At 38.0% G+C, this 17,365-nt stretch overlaps 1 protein-coding gene across 6 annotated transcripts in view; it reads left to right on the forward strand.

Annotated features, from left to right (window-relative positions):
• HDAC9 (histone deacetylase 9) overlaps window positions 1-17,365 on the forward strand; it is a 182,694-nt gene that overhangs the window by 87,276 nt on the left and 78,053 nt on the right. For 4 of the 6 annotated variants that reach the window (XM_009071888.1, XM_009071889.1, XM_009071887.1 and 1 more), the window contains one exon: window positions 3,880-4,904. In XM_009071888.1, coding sequence (XP_009070136.1) covers window positions 3,880-4,200 — 321 coding nt within the window. In that variant the 3' untranslated portion in view covers window positions 4,201-4,904. Of the gene's footprint in view, window positions 1-3,879; window positions 6,459-17,365 lie in introns of those variants that run through there. The other 2 variants (XM_009071884.1, XM_009071883.1) reach the window with 2 other exon arrangements.

Raw genomic sequence — 17,365 nt, forward strand, 5'->3', positions numbered from 1 at the left:
CATTAAACATGTTACACTGAGGTTTTGGCTTGGCAGCTTACACATCTGACTAGCATCTTCTGAAGGTGAGAGATACTCTTTCAAGTGCTGCTTATAGTAGGGGATTATTTGGAGAAAACTAAAGCAATAGTTGGCTGTGTTTGGAACTGGAAAATGCCCAGAGCATTTTCATCTTTATTGAGAACTAATGTTTAAGCCATGATGCAGAAGAATGATTTTGAAAGATAAATATATCCCTTAGAAATGTTGTACTTCATGAATAACAAAGACAACAGTAAGCAGGTGCCAAGTTGTTTTCAGTACAGCTAACAACATGCATAGCTGGGCAAAGTAATCTGATTGCCATAGGGGAGAAGAGGAAAACGTGTGTCTGTAAGTATATGCATGAGTTGTTAGAAATAACTGCCATGTATTTAAAAGGAGCAATTAATGGAAACATATGGGGTGGCTGTTGCAGGATTTCGTGTTTTGTCTCTTTGTAAAGATATTTGATTTAAAACACTGCATTTTACAAGAGCTTATCATTTCAAAGGAGAAACAAGGGCAGGGGCTGTGACTGAAGGACCTATAAAACGGTTTGTTGCAGTGTCCAGCTTTTTTATACTTAAGTCTTCCATTTTTTTCTGTGCAAGCAAGGAGGTTAGATTGTGTTTGATGTCTGTTTTTTTGGTTGGACTCTTGCAGTTCTACAATGGAGTTGGTATCTGTAAATGCTTCCTCTCCTGCTGCCACTATTTACTTTGGCTCATGCATATCCCTTATAGTTTAATTTCCTGAAAATAAAAGCAAAAAAACTTATAGGTTACATTAGCATGAAACCATTTATTTTAGCAACTTCTTTAGTTGGAATAATGAGAACAATAAAGTGTACTGGTTAAAGATAACCAATATGTCTGAATTTATTGGTGGTTTTGTTATCATTTTTAAATGTAATCTTAATAAAGCTCAGATTAAGCAATCACTTTTTAAAAATAAAAATATGCATTAAAATGAGGAGAAAGCCCTGCATGTACCTACAGATGGTAGGTGGTAAGTAGAGATTTAAAGTGAAAGAGTTAAACACTAAGAGTAAGCAGAAGTGAAAGGACCTGAGCAGTGTTTAATTCAGGACTCATTTTCTGCTGTGTAATCCATCTTAAACAGAGAGAGAAGATAGAAATGCTGACTCTAAACTGCTGTATTCACATGTCTCAGATACATACTTTTCCATGGTACTACCAGGAGATATAATATAGAATAAGATGTTTCTGATTTAGGAGAACTGACCAGTCTCTTGGTAATGCTACTAACGTAATTACTGGAATAGGATGGGGCCAAGATGTCTTTAAAAAACTCTTCACCAAATATGAAAGCATGGTGCTGATACAGAGAAAGCAGTCAGCTGTGGCTTATCAGTCTGAGCAGTAGAGGTGATTTTCAGGTTTTGGGTCATGCCCCGCCGTGCCATCCACTCATATTTATCATGAGAGGACTTGACTATAGTGGCTCATAGCCCCTTGAGTGAGGCTTACTTAAGTCACAGTGTACAGATTGATTTTCATAAAATTTTTCAGTAAAGATGATAATATAAATGCACTTTCTAAAATCTACTGTGTAAATATATAAAGACTTTAATTTCACAGAGTTTTAGAAAATATAATGTGTTTATCTCCTCCTGTCACTAAAGTCTGGAGCAAATAACCTGCTGAATTCCATGGCATGGGAGCAGGCCCCAAAGCAGGAATAGTGCAACTTGAAATGCACACAAATACCACTCTGAGTCTCTGCAGCCCCCTTACATGTGTTTGTTCACTCCAGTGATTGCATGCAAAAAGTGTTTGAAGGTGATCCATGTATAGATTCTACACTGCAGTCCATCATGTGTTGCCTCAGAAAGCTCAGCAGCAGATCTGTGCCCATACAGCAGTGTGAAGAAGAAAGAGCCTGACATAAAAGTGAAACAGCATAAAAGAAAGGAGAGCAGTAATGAGCTAAATATGTGTCTTAACTTTGCTGTGGACATGCACTCATTTTCTCTTGGCTTCCCCTCCAGAATAACCCACCTGGTGTCAAGTAACTGGCACATGGAATGGTTTACAGATGGATCAGCCTCAGTGACTCTCATAGCTGTTTACAATTATCTGTCACACAGATGTTTCAGCTTGTGTTTGTTGCTAGCAGCCAGCCAGGCAGCCTTACCTGACTTTCTCTTCTTGCTTGAGGAGTGGAAAGGGCTCACCCACAGGTGTTTCACTGAGCGACAGAGAGGAGTGTACCTGAGCTGATTACATATAGTTAGCTTCACTGCCTTCTTGGTCAGCATCATCCCCTGAGAAACAACTGAAAAAGATTTATGGGTTTGATCTGAGAAATTTCTCAGATGCTGCTTAATAAAAGGAGACCCTTCCTTAGTTGCAGTAGTAAGGATTGCCCAGTTTAGGGCATGCCACCTGCAGCATGCAGGATACATGTATTGTGGTTTGCCAGTTACTACAGTAAAGCAGAAGGATTTTTTTGTTTCTTTCTTTTTAGTAAGCCATTTAACTCCCATTACTTATTCCCCAAAACAAAGGTTTGCTGTGACAGTAGCCTGTATGCTTTCTCTTTGGAATTTGTTTCTCCACTGATGTGAGGCATATGCATCAGAACATCAACCTCATCTGGAGCTCTTCTTGTTGACTTTGTGGGAGTTCCTGAATCCAGCTATAGCTTCTTGATCTTAGTTCACATGACAACCCTACCCTGCACTACAGTGGCATTTTTCTGTATTCATTAGCAAGCTGAATGAAGCTGGATGGTCCATGGTTTGTGACAAAAATAGATATACTGAAGCCATAGAGTAGCTCAGTATATAACACTAGCTAAAACTCAGCCTAAAAGACTTGATAGTTGTGGGGAGGCAGATAGGAAGAAGTATGTAACAATAATGGTAAAAGATTTTTTCCCACTTGGGATATTTGACTTTGGTAATACAAAACAGTATTTACTTGAAATCAAGTGGGCCAGTTGAGTAAATTATAATTACTCATGACCCTGGAAATGCTTACTCACATGTCTGATTTATGCTTCTTTCAAAAAAGCAGGGACTTTTTCCAGTATGGGCTTTTGGACTACATTTGGATGATTTTGGAATACATTGGCTTTGTCTTAAATAGTAGAATATAAACTGCATGTAATTGCAACGATCAGGCACCAGGCACCTCAGCAGAGCTTTGCAATAGCAGTTCATGGTGTAAAACCAGTATTGTCTCAGTAGCTGTGTTAACATCATTATTGTTGAAACTGGGATACCTGTATGATGCACCAAAAGAGCTGGAGTCTCTCCAGTCATGGACAGATGTGCTTGTAGTATCTTTGTGCCACAGGATAGGGGAGTGACACCAGTTCTTTGTGGCCATTCCCTTGTTGGCTTTCAGTGCCTTCAAGCTTTAATGGATAGAGAACTTCGTGTGAACATTCCCTAATTTGCTTATAAAACATTAACCAGATTACTAACTTTCTTGTAACTTACTGTTCCTTTTTTATTTTATGTTGTGGAAAATGAGCTGTAAGATGGTGTTTCTGCCTTCATGTTTGAAGGATATGAAGGAAGACTAATTTCTCTTGATTACCAGCTGTAGCAATCTAACAGATGTGTAATGTTTTCATTATTCTGTCTTGGTTTTAGTTTATTATTACTGTATAACACTCTGTAAACGTGGTATTTTCCACTGCAGAATAATAAGTGACCTTTTGCTTTGGGACTTTTCTTTTTTTTTTTGCACTACTTCACTATTTTGGCAGTGCATAGCTGCATGGGTTTGCTGACGAAGCTTTAGTTTTGCCCATGCAAATCTAGTACCTCTTGGTGTTTGGCATCAGTGAAAGGAGTCAGTAATTGTTCTCCTCTTCTCTTTCCAGATGCTCTCGAAGTCCATTGAGCAGCTCAAGCAGCCTGATAGTCATCTGGAGGAAGCTGAAGAAGAGCTTAATGGAGATCATTCAATGCAGGAAGAGCGAGCACCCGCCAGCGGTGCCAGCATTAGGGCTGAGAGCAGCAGTGCTGGTGTGGATGACAGAATAGGACAGCAGGTGGGGGCTGTGAAAGTCAAAGAGGAGCCATTGGACAGTGATGAGGATGTTCAAACCCAGCAAATGGAATCTGGGGAGCAAGCTGCTTTTATGCAACAGGTAATAGGCAAAGATTTAGCTCCAGGATTTGTAATTAAGGTTATTATCTGAACATCACATGCATTTTCTAGGCTTTGATAAGCAATTGTGTTTTGACTCACTGACCTAGCAAATCCTGATTTACTGTTCAAAGAATCTAACAAAGGCAGAAGTGTTGTATGTACGCTTGGAAACATAGTGAAGCTCATCCTTATGGCCACTAATTGATAAAATACCTGTTGCAGTCAATTATTCTACGTAAATCTTTGCGTAATAGCTGATAGACTTTGTATTAGCCCAAAATTACCTTACATCGCTTAGTTTTAGTGAATGAGTACTCGTATCACCTAGCTTGTTGAGATCAGCAATTGCTGGAATTAGTTTCCAGACCTGATTGATGAAACATTCTTCTGCTCTGACATTGAATTCTCTGACATTTGCTTTCAGCTGTCTGTATATATTGTATCATACTGTAGTCTTGAACACTGTTAACGTTAGGGTATTTTTTTCCCAGTAGACAGGTACTGACTGCTATATCAGTGGTCCCAGGCTGGTGTATAAAGTTTTATTTAGAGAAAAGTACAAGGTGGTTATAAAGAAGCAAGGCAAGGCACTGTTTTAAAATGGCATTGTTTTCTTTTTGCACTGCTTAGTTAATTTTTCATTCTGTCTTATTTGATTATACTGTCCCCAGAGACATCCTTAAATGCAGCAGATGCAATTACTGGTGAGAAGCAAAATGCAGCATTAGGTTCCAACCAGTTATTAGGATATTGCAGGAAAAGCACAGAACTGTTATTGTTATCATCTGCTATCAAATCACTTGTTTGGTTTTTTTAAAATGAAGACTAATCATACAATATCACATAACCTTTGCTGCCAGGGTGTCATGGACAAATCCTAAAATAACAACTGTGCATAAAATACCACCTTGGCAAAAGGCAAGTTCAGCTTGTTGGGGAGTGTCTCCCCAGAGCTATAGGGTGCAGAGTGTGTGTGCAGCCCTGAGCTGGCGTCCCATTCCATCCCCTGTACAATCAGGCAGAGCAAGGCTGGGTGCAGTGCAAGGCCCTGTTTGTTTAAGCTGATACTTTGTCAGGTCCCCGCTGTTCTCCTGCAGAAAAGTGATTTTGGGAGGGGGGGCAGGAAATGCCTTATGGAAACAGGAAGCCCAAGTGATTCATGTGCTGAGGAATGCGGGGCGGGGGGGACGGGGCAGCGCTCCCTCTGTTTTTAAAGGCACTCTATGAATTGATTTATTGTCAAAGAAAATAACAAAGCGAGTAGGGAAATTGTTAAGGAAGCTTTCCAGTGAAACATTTCCTTCATATTCCCTTTTGATATGTTTACCTTGTTTTATAGGTTTACTTTAGTTAAGCTAGTTAAAGATTCATTGTATTAAGATCCCCTTTAATATGGATAATCCCAAACTAACCTGGAATCCTTGTCAGGTTTTTTTTCTATTAAAAATATTTATATTTCTAAAGATGAGGTATTTTAAGGTGCAGTATCCTGTTTCAAAAGAGATAGCTGTTTTGCCAAATGTAGAAATTGTTCTAAAATATGTTATTAGCATGTGTTGTTTACATTATGCTCTAATATTATTAAATCTCTTCTAAAATGTTGCAACTTCTAAAGATACATTATCCTTTTTCCTAGAAGGTCTCCAAACAAATGACTAAATAGTTGCTGTTAACATGAAAGGCCTCAATAGATAGAAAAGATTTATTAATTGAGAAAAACAGGTGATTTTTATGTGTACTTCGTGTTTGAAGAGAAATTTTTCTCCATCTTGGATGAAAAAAATCACATTCACATTCAAAAAGTGAATAATGCAAAAATTAAACTATATGTTTCCCATTCTGTGTATTTTTAATTTTCATTGAAATCTAACATCAACCTTATCAAAAAGGGATAGTGCATCTTTTAAAATACATTTTAATTGGGGAGAAACTTGCAATGGAGAAGACTTTTGTACAACATCACTTCAAAGACATGTATTCACAAAAGACAAAAGATATTTTTATAATGTCATTCAGGTGAGAAACCCTAATACACTAGTGGACTTTAATTTCAGAATCTTTCAAATTTGGATAAAATTAAAATAAGAGAAACTACCTGGAACCAGTGAAAAGGAAAACTGGGTTTAAACAACCACATTTCTAATTGATTATTGTCTCTTACATTTTAAATCTACTGTATTTATTATAATTTACACCCTTAGAGGTGATCTCTTGTTTTGTGTTGTAAATATATTCTGTTTGTATGTTCCCTTTTTTTGCCTTCTGATATAAGTCTCTTCCTTTCTCAAATAAAGTTTTTTTTTAAAAGATCCCCTTCCAGATATCTGACTTTGTGTAAATTTGGTAATTTAGTTGTGCTTTTGCTTTGTATAACCAAATATGTTTACTACACGTTGTTGAAACAATTTAAACTTTCAGGAGCAAGGATTTTATTACACTATTCTTACAATAATTACACAAAGTCTTTCCTTTTGGTCTCTTGTTTTATCCTACATCAGCCATTATAAGTTTTGATGAATGTGGAGTAGTACTGATGCATGCTCATTTTCCTGTCATGGCATCTGTCTTGAACATGTGATCATATATTGTACCATATAGCAAGGGTAAATGGGAATCCCAGTTCCTTGGCTCCTAATTATCCAAAATTCAGATGAACTGAAATAATTTCCATGACATTTCTAAAACCTGCCTAGACCCCTAATCTGAAAATGCACTTGTACTGACCTCTTTGGTACTCATCAAGACCTTTTCAAAACTAGGGTCCACCTGTAAATATGTTGGGGAAGAGAGAATCCATGAACTTGGCAGACATTAAAGCAATTTCATGAGACAGTGAAGTCCTACTGTAGAGAGCTTCCATGAAGACATTAAATGCTTTGTGACATTTCCTGGACTTTACTTAGAATCTACAGAGAGAAACAGCTTGTACTGCATAATGATTCCTATTCCTGCTGCTACATGAATTATTGCTACCTAAAGAGTTCAGAAAATTGTTGCATTCTGTCTCTTATAACTTCATTTCACTTGCAAAAGATCTTAGCAGCTTTGATTCTGGTATAATTTTAACAAAAATAAAATGCTTTCAACAATATAAGTATGTAAGAATAAATAATTCTGTAAATCATATTCAATTATTTTCACTGATAGAACAGCAAGGTAATGTTTCATCCTACCTAAAGAGTTCAGAAAATTGTTGCATTCTGTCTCTTATAACTTCATTTCACTTGCAAAAGATCTTAGCAGCTTTGATTCTGGTATAATTTTAACAAAAATAAAATGCTTTCAACAATATAAGTATGTAAGAATAAATAATTCTGTAAATCATATTCAATTATTTTCACTGATAGAACAGCAAGGTAATGTTTCATCAGTAATAACCCCCCAAAAAAACCTAGAAAATGTCAAGTTGTAGCTTAGAAAAGCTTAAAAAGAGCATAAACAGTATATCCTGCTTTCCCTATTGTTTATAATACATTTAGAATCCTATCTCTATAAGTAAATCATGCTTTCAGTGGGGATTCTGTTGAGATGCCTTTTGTTTAAATACTAGTGTTAGAATTAGAAGAGCAGGTATACCTGTTTTCAATTTACACCATTCCTATGTTGGAGGCTACACCTAGATTATTTTTTCTAAGTTGTTTACCATGCATCAAAGCACCCATAATGAAGAAAATAATCTTAATTTAATATAATTCACAAGCCTTATCTTTTTCCCAGAATGATGTGCATCTCTTTGTTTTTCTTAACAATATAAGTTTATTCTGTCTCATTGCCCAAAAAATAAAGCCAGTATAGCTGCCAATCTAGAAGTAATTGCTACTAAATGAGGGAAAATGCTTTATAATATTTGCATACTCAAGACAGGCGCACATTACTAGAATGTAGATACTGTAACATTAGCCTTTATTTCATCTTCTGGCATTAACAAAATAGGATTAAAACCTAAATGCTTCAGCAAAGCAGGAGCACTCCAGACACTTCCACCACTCATTCGTGCACTATCTTCATTCCATCTTCATTCTCATCAGGATCACTAAGACTTATTTCATGTTACTTAAGCCAACTATACCCTGTTTTTATCTTCACTGGCATTCTGAGGTAAAAATCTATAAACATTAGTCCCAAGCACCAATCTAAAACTGTTTACTTATTTCTCCCCCTTATGAACACTTCACAATTTGCAGCCAAAATTAGCTAAGCCAAGTTAATTTCCCTATTGTATTCTGTCCCACTAGCAGCATGTCCTACTTATCCACTTAAGAAATGTTTGTTTGATTTTCATCTATTTGTTTAGTTTCTGATTTCCTTATGCAGTTCCCATCATCTGGGTGGTAACGGAGCTTCCGTACCTCATTTCGCAGTGGAAGAATATAGCTTAGAACACCATATGCTGAATTGCTGTTCAGGCAAACAGAAGAAAAGCATCCTGGAGGAAATTATCTTGTCTGGGCTAGAGCAATAATCCAAGTCATGTTTTGGGAATTTTACCGCTCTATTTGGTAGACACTGTACTTTGTGTTTGGTAGACTTTATGTTTTGCATTTTGGGGTTTTTTCCTCTTCTAATTCAGCCTAATTTGGAATAAGATTTAAAGGCAAAAAATACAATTAGCTCAAACTGCATAGCCAGCAGAAAAGCTGGGTTCTTCAGCCATGCTCAGTCACTTGCACACACAGATGGGCCTGGGAAGGTGCATCCTTTATGTGTGTCCTGGTTTCTAGTCCCCATTTGCTGAGCTTGAGTGTCACACTTCTGCTTATTTTGATTCTGGCCTCGTAACTCATCTAGCCTGTACAGGATAACTTCCCTGGCTACCTGTGGGCACCACATCTGTTGGAGCCCTCAAAGGGTTATTTTGGCAGCAGCTGAGAGTTAAAAGGATACTAGCTTAGTACTAGGAAATCATCCTGCAATGTCTGATTTGCTCTGATGGCTACACAGGGGCCTTAGTCACTAGAGTTGTTTTGACAGACCAGATACTTACTTGTAAGTGATCCAGTGCCTTAATTAGCTGATTAAGTGAGATGTTTTGCATGTGGCTGTGGAGCCTTTGCTGCATTTGTTTTATTTTGCTTTCCATAGTTGTCTTAGAGAAACTGTATTGACTCTTAACAGTACATTAAACCCTGAAGTATGAGGGAGATTGTTCGGAGGATACGACGTTGAAAGTCTCCCTTTGTACACCCGATCCTTCAAAAGTAGTTACAACATTTTGGCCTTGAGAAGTGCTGTGAAGAGCAGGTTAAATGAAAATATAAGTTTTGAACAATGTCAGACTTCCAAATCAGCCTGCTACCCCCTCTTGTCCCTCCTAAATAAGATACGGCATTCTTAGCTCAATTCATCCTTTGTTTGTAGGCTACCTTAGTTGTCTTCTTTAACTTTGCAGCCAGTAAGAGTAAGAGAGGCACTAATGTACTTCCTGCCCTTCCTCAAGTCTGTGAGTGCACAGTCCCTACTTAACAGAAGCTGGCACTATGATTTCTGGGATCAAACATAGTGTGGATGGAGCAAGGGTAGTTGGATTTGTTTTGTGAAATTTTTCCATTCATGTACATGTAGGGAAGCCCCCTCTGAATATTTAGCCTGCTTGCTGTCATCTTTACTCTTCAGAGCCTGTCCATCTCTATCAAGTTTCTAACTGTGGTCTTTAAAAGCTATGTTACCGAAAAAATAATTCTATTTTTTTTAATACCAAATCTACATGAAAGTGCATAATAATGAGAATAATTACAAGTCATTATTTTTTCCCAGTTGGATTTGAAAAGGATCCGTTTTTTTTTCTCAGAAAGCATCAAATCTACGGTCTTAATAATCACCAAGGAAATTTTTTTCTTCTCTCCTATTGTAAACTTTTAGTTACAGAAGGCAATAAGACTTATTTTATCACAAAATTAATTCAAGAACTGAATTGTCTGACTGACCATGTGGCATTGCAATATAACAACAATATTTTATTTTATTGGTACCTGCATGGAATAGCATTGACATTATTGTTTGATACAAGCTATGTTATGTTTCTTTTCCTCCTTCACATTCTTACAAATATAGCACCTCAATACTTCTGTTACTGCTCCATTTTGTCAGAAAAAGCATCATGTCAGGAGATGCTGGGGCAACACTAGGCAAAATTCCTTAATCAGGGGTACATAACTAGCATGAATTGAAAGCCTGTAAGTCCAGATCTCAGTCATTATCGCCGTACATTTTGACAGTCAGATGATACTACTTTTGTACCTTTGGGCAAATTATCATTTCCTGCATCAGACAGTGCAGGGCTTTATTAGTATTGACATTGAGGAGGATTATGTGTTCTTGGAAAGCTGATTTAAATGTTTAATTTGGGGCAGAATTCTGTTTTGACCTCTGAATGTCTTTCTCCCTGTCAGACACATGTATGTGCACATGCACAAGTTTTCATATTCTTCCTTAGTTTTAAATATGAGAGTGAATTAATGCATGCCTCAGTATACTGCTGGCTGAATCTACATAAAGCTCTGTTGTTTAGTGTCCTGGAAGAGCAGCTCAGCCTGGATGCCATTGAGACATAGGTGCTCTAATGCAAAAAGCAGTGCATAATCTGTGTCCTCTCATGTTCTGGCCTGTGACCCTTGCATCCCCAGGAGACCAAGGAGGTCTTTCTGTTCATGCTGCCTGTATTTCCTCAGCAGAGGGTCTTGTGAAAATTACAGCTATAAGATTGCAGCAGCACATTGATGACAAGGGCTTAAGAAGGCTTTGCTCAGGTTGTCTATAAAGCAGTTAGTACAGCAAGGAGAATTCAGTCTCCCAGTCTTAGCCTTTTCCTTTTGCTCCCATCAATAAGGACACTGATAATTTTTAGGTGGTAGCCTGCAGATGTTTAAAGCAGATCTCTGTTATTGAACAGAACCAGAAGAAGCACAGGGCAGAAGACTTGTTGGGAAGTGCTCTCCTGTGTGTAGAGGGATAGCTACAGAGACCAGCTGCTTCTAAGGCTTGCTGTCCTAGGTCCTCCTCCACTAAAAGCTGAAGAGTTACGACACATCAGAGAGCATGACTCCATCACAGCTACCTGACTGCACATAGGAACTAGTGGTGATCACCTTTCCCTCATTTATCACCTATTCTGATTCATTTTGACACCTTCTCTTAGGGTATCAGAGGCACCCAAGACCAACAGCATATCCCTTGCCATTTTCCTTTCCTTCTAGAACTTTTTGGTTCTCACTATTTACCTAAATTTCTACAGGTCTTTTGTCACACTTTCCTATAGGTTTCTGCATAGATATCAGTTTTCTGAAACTACTGACTTTATGCAGAGAGCTTCAAATCTTCTCTTAGTTTTTCAGACAGAGATAAAAATGGGAGTGCTGAATACAGGTACAGTCAACACAGGCTCAGCCCAAGGACACCTGACTGCCATAGATCTGATTTGGCCATTTCTGCAGGTAATTAGGCCTTGCTAAGTTGGCTAATTATTTCAGTTCGAATAATGCACAGCATTACTCTCTGTGCTATGTGAGCAATTTTTTTCATAACAATCTCCATCCCTTCTAAGGCAGGCTTTGAGAACACAAGCACAGACAGCACAGGACCAACAAGAAAAAAAGCAACAGAAGCAAGATGTATTCCCTCAGCAAGAGATTGAGAATGAGCATGGGGAATGCACTAACCAAGCAGCCTACTCATTTTCCCAAGTCTGTTGACTGCTTTCAAGTTAGGCACTATCATATGTCACTATTATAGTAGCTTGGACCCTCCCATAGAAGAAGTAATTCTTTCTTTCACCTCTCTGGTCCTTTCCCTCTGTCTTTTAATGAAAGAAAATAACTCAAAGCCCATTAACTCATTTTCAAGTTCTGCTGTTTTTTGCTTTCAAGATGGTTTTAAGTTGTGAAATCAGTTGGCATGGAGCAGATTCAGTGAGAGAAGAGGCAGTGAGTTCAGTCTCGTGGGATGCCATACACAGAGGAGCACAGTGTTTGTGAAGCTGCTGTCATAAATGTGAAATGTGGGTGGTCACCACTGGGAGACAGTTTCACAACACAGTTTCCTTCATAGATTTGGTTACCAGTACCCAATCCTAGAGGCTGTGCCTAATGGATCATTTAGGCCTGAAAAGATACTGTGAACTTGGCTGGTCGATGATAGGAAGAAGTCAGTTTGGGATTCTCTTTCTTACTGCTGTGGCTACCTGCACTTTTAGAATCATAGAATCATAGAATCAACCTGGTTGGAAGAGACCTCAAAGATCACCGAGTCCAACCCTACCATGGTTACTAGACCATGGCACTACGTGCCACAATTTTAGTATCATTACAGAAGGCTAAATATTAACTTAGAGACAGGTACTTAAAAGTAAGTTAGGTACATTAGAGAAAAAAGGTTTTTGAAGCTCTTTACCAGGATCAGGATCTTTACCAAGATCTTTACGAAGCTCTCTTACGAGGATCAGCTGCAGTGTGTTCTTCTGCATGATTACTTCACTGAGTAATTAAGGAACTCACAAGACAGGGCACTTCTTCCTGTAGTTCTGGTATTTCTTTTTTTTGTTCTCTTCTGCTTTATTATGGATCCTATGTATTGAAAAGGCAAAAAGAGTTTTCTGGTGAGGAGTTTGTAAGTGGAGGAGGATTTGGCAATTTGGAAAGCAGGGTCACAATCCCACTGAGTTGAGTTGCATTTAACCTGCAAAATCCTCTAAAGTGCACCCGTAATTTATTTCAAGAAGGACCATGTTTTGCTGTTCTGTGTTACAAACTTCATCCATTGAACTAAGATTGGGCCTAACAAGGAGATTTAAGCCATGCAGCTGACCACACAGCAGAGATACTTTGTGCAAAATGAGAAGCTGGAAAATAGTCCTGCAAATTGACTCCTACCAAAAACCAAACCCACTCCTCAGCTATTGCCTTCTCCATGGATCACTATTACAGTGCTGTTGCATCAGCAGTGAACAATTGCCAGTCATTACTGCTGCTGTACTTGATCCCTGTGTTGCATAACTTCTGAGAAGTGCTGTGCTGAAGGAGGTCCTCAGAGCTTATAGCAGGCCTTTGGAACAAGGAATAGGAACCAGATCAGGAAAAACAAAACTGTCCAAGCCTTTTGGTCTGAGTAGTTCACCAAGGGCATCACCAAGGGCAAAACTGAATTACTTTCTTTAACACTGGCAAAAGCCACTGGGCTGAATTTCACATACTTTCATAGGTCTAAGTACAGGACTACCTTATAAAAGCAAGGGAGTGCTACAAAGAGCTCTCTATAGGCCATATTTCCTCTATGCCACTGAAACAGCTGAGATGGAGGCTCCTCACAGCATAAAGCTTATATCCCTAAAGGGGGTAATACTGGAAAAGCACCAAAAGATGAAAGGCAGAGCTGCTTTCCAAGAGCATACTTTGCAAAATCAGAAGAACAGTTGCACCCAAAGCTACCAGATTATTTTTCCCTGTCAGTGGGGAGCAATCTTCTCACCAGAAGCCTCGCCAGCCCCTTCTTCCTCGCATGGCTATCCATGCAGATGTCTCCTGATGTACCAGCCCCTCTGCCAAGTTCTCCAGCTTAGTTCCACTTCTGACAATCAGGAGTTGTAAGAGATCCTCTTGGAAAGGCCCATGAGCCTTTAATTACCACTACTTTCACATTTGTGCTTGGCCAGCCCCTGGTGGGATTGGCTCCTGACAGGGAAGGCCCAGTGGCTGCAGGCCAAGGCCAATTGGTGGAGGAGCAGGGGGAGTGAACAGAGAGGTGTCCTCGTCACTCCAGCACTGCTGTGGAATGGATTGCTGAAGAATGCTGAGGGGAAGCAGAGGAGGTGAAGCAGCAGTAGTGAAACATCTTACAGACAATTTGTAGTAAGGCTTGAGAGCCCTCCTTCACTCAGAGAGTAGCTCTGTCCTCTCCTGAAGATGGTGACATCAGCCAGAGGCTAGAGATTTCTACATGCTGCATAGTACTTTCTCTCCTTTGTTCTCAGAAGACAAGATGGTTAACTTCTTTAACTTTTAACTGATTGTTTTAATCCATTTTATAGAAATTTCAAGCTAAATAATTTAACTTGAAGTGCACTGATCTTTTCAGGGAATAGAAGAGTTAAGACAGTTAAAGAAAGGGTAAAAAAAGTACTCTGCCAGCTACTACCAAAATGAGTCATTGATCTTCACTTTCCTGTCATTGTTATCTCCTTTATTTTAGATTTCACTGTTAAACACAAGTTTTTAATGATCAAACAATGGAGATTAGTTAGTAAAGAAAGCATTCAAAGGAGTAGAAGTCCCAATTTGTAATTCTCCATACTGACTACATCTTGACTCTCACTTCAATAACTTGAGAAATACCATAACTGCTAAAGAATGAGACAAAAGTACATTACTTTTCAAAGATAAATTTGCTTTAATTTTTCCATCTGGAAGCTTGTAGTTTGATTTCAATTGAATTGAATCAATTAATAAACTTAATGCCATAGCTCAGTGCTGAACCTGAAATCAGAAGCGCTGAAGTTACTTTTGTTTCCTAGTTGAGCATTCTGGATGAAGGAGATAGATAAAGTGAAGATGGAATATCTAAAATGCTTATGAAATTTTCCAGTATATATTTCATCAGAAAATAGTGAAATACGTTTTTAATTTACTTTCATGGACATCTTTTCATGCCCTGTAACGGTTTTCTCAAATTTTTAGTACTCTTCATGTTAAGAGCATTTTGCTGTCTTCAGAATTTCTGTTTTATAGAAAGTATATCATCTTCCAAAAAAAATCAAGGACTGAACATTTAAATCAGTGTCCTCACTGATTAATAGCCTCTTCCAAACTGATTTACAGCCTTTTCCCTGTTATTCAAAATCATAACAAAACAGAAATACCAGTGATTTGATTTGGCATCATCAATCCCTGAAAGATGAGTCAGAAATAGATTAGCAAGTGTTCTAGTTGTTCCTTATAGTGGAGTGACAAGTAAATTCAAGGATTACAGATGATCCCACTGACTAGCAGTTCTGACTGTATTATGGCATGGATAAACGTGTTGGCTTTTCTAACAACTAGCCATGAAAACAAAGAAATCTGAGTTCATATTGCTGTGTAAAACTGAACCGAAACAAAAATTTCTTTTGATGTATGTTTGGAGGGCCTGGCTATTGCAAAAGGCTGGCAGAAATATGTTAGGATCTCGATTTGGAAGATAACCAATATATTTCTCTTAACTGAGAGGATTTAATTTTTTTCCCTGAATTGGATCATCAGCACTACCCTCCAGTGTGAATCCAGTAATGTTTCCTGAATGTTCACATGCTCAGTGCATTTGGAGCTGCACCTTTAATAATAAATAAATAAGAATGAACTTGTTCGGCATTTCAGACCAATGACTAAAGCTAGGGAGCCCAGTAAGTATGCTACTATATCCCATTTATTTTTGTGGGCATCATGCATTTTTAAAATGGTTATACATTTCCCTAAACCAATGTAATATAAAAGATTTACTGTTACAGTTTGTGTGTGGCCAGGCAATGGCATATGGAAAACATGTTTCCTGCTATTTAATTTAATTACTCTAATCACGTGCCAGCCCCGGGCATGTCATTCTGGACCTCTGAGGCTCTTTGTCTGTCAAAGAGATGGACAATATCTTGGCTTTGTTTAGTTGCTCTGCAGGCTGTAGATAAAACCACTGAAATAGTGACTGTTTGTTTAACCAAAACTTTGCATTTTAACCATTTGGCTTTGATTTTTTGTTTTACAAGAAAAGATGACATTTTGGCCTTGGTGAGCTGAAAAGGAAATATTAGGGATATGAAGAAGAACTGTCACTTTCGGGGCCTAATAGAGGAAAAAGAATACTCTAGCCTTCTGGTCAGAAATCAGCTTTGTTAGCAGAAACTTAAGACACACATCACTGTTATTTTAGAATTGCCTATTAGCAGGGGCAGCTGGAAAAGTCCTGTTTATAACTGCTCCTTTCTAATATGGTTAGCCCTTCATTCAACAGTTTCAGTAGATTTTTGTTTCTTTCATCTTCATAGATGAAACTGTTACGGGTAAAACTAATTGATATTCCATAACAAATATTCATACCAATAATGTTGCAGCCAGGTATAAGTTAGCTTTTACCTTAACACTCTGTATTTATTTTCATATTAAAAAAAATCTGTGAATTACAGCTTTTAAGTCTTTTGACAAAAATTTAAGAGCAGATATACAGATTACAGTACTCTGTTCACATTATAAGACCTAAATCTACAGAGAAATTAATCACACACTTAGCTTTAAGTATGTGCTTAGCACCACCACTTCCTTCACTTGCAAGCAAATAATCAAGACCACCTTTTTCTGCATCCAGAAGTGATATTGAAGAGTATTTTAGACTATACGAGGACATAATTTCTAAAAATCATGTTGTCAGAAGAGGAAAGAATAAGAACTAGCTTTAAATTAATTCCATCTTAGAAAGTATTGCTAGACACAGAAAAACTTGTCTGTTCTTACATTTTTGGAAACTGAATAAACTTCAGTTAGTGTAAGTTTCAAGAGTAAATTAATTTACCTCTTTATATGGCAGTGTGACAGGATCCTGCTGCAGTAGTTTTCAAACTATATTGTATGGAAGAGGGTGGGCAGAAGGTCTGTGAATATGCTCTGAAGACATCTGTGTCATCAGAGGGAAACATTGATGGGATGGGATGCATAACAGGAACGTTTGAACAGTTTACGTATTTCTGATATCTCAGTGTATGGTTCTCCAATTGGCTTTACTTTCCTGCCTGTTTTCTGTCTGAATCAATGAGACACAATGAATAAAAATTATTTCCTTTAAGTTGCATAGTCCATTAGCACAAGAATTAAAAATGTTTACTAAATTACTGCTCTTGTCCCCTCTAGCTTTGAGTTTACCACTAGATGACACTACTTCCCACTTACTTAACAGGTGTGGGCATATGCTTCAATCTCCCCATTTAACAGTTCATGTATTTACATGCTTCTCAACCAAAGAACTTCAAAATTAACATTAGACAGGAATTGCCTTCACCACTGTACATTTTGATGAGTTTTGTGTAGATACACATAGGTGTTTAGGTGTGTGCAGGAAGGTGTACACAAGCAGTTCAAATATGTCTTTCCAAGATTTATAGAAAACATATAACTCACTGTGTAAGTCTTTAGGGTACAGTAACTTAGCAAGCATCGATGACAGCTCAACTTAAAGGAAACCAGAGGAAGTCCAAGAAAGCTAAATAG

The sequence above is a fragment of the Acanthisitta chloris genome, unplaced genomic scaffold, assembly GCF_000695815.1.
Source record: "Acanthisitta chloris isolate BGI_N310 unplaced genomic scaffold, ASM69581v1 scaffold23793, whole genome shotgun sequence".
NCBI classification, from domain to species: Eukaryota; Metazoa; Chordata; class Aves; order Passeriformes; family Acanthisittidae; genus Acanthisitta; species Acanthisitta chloris.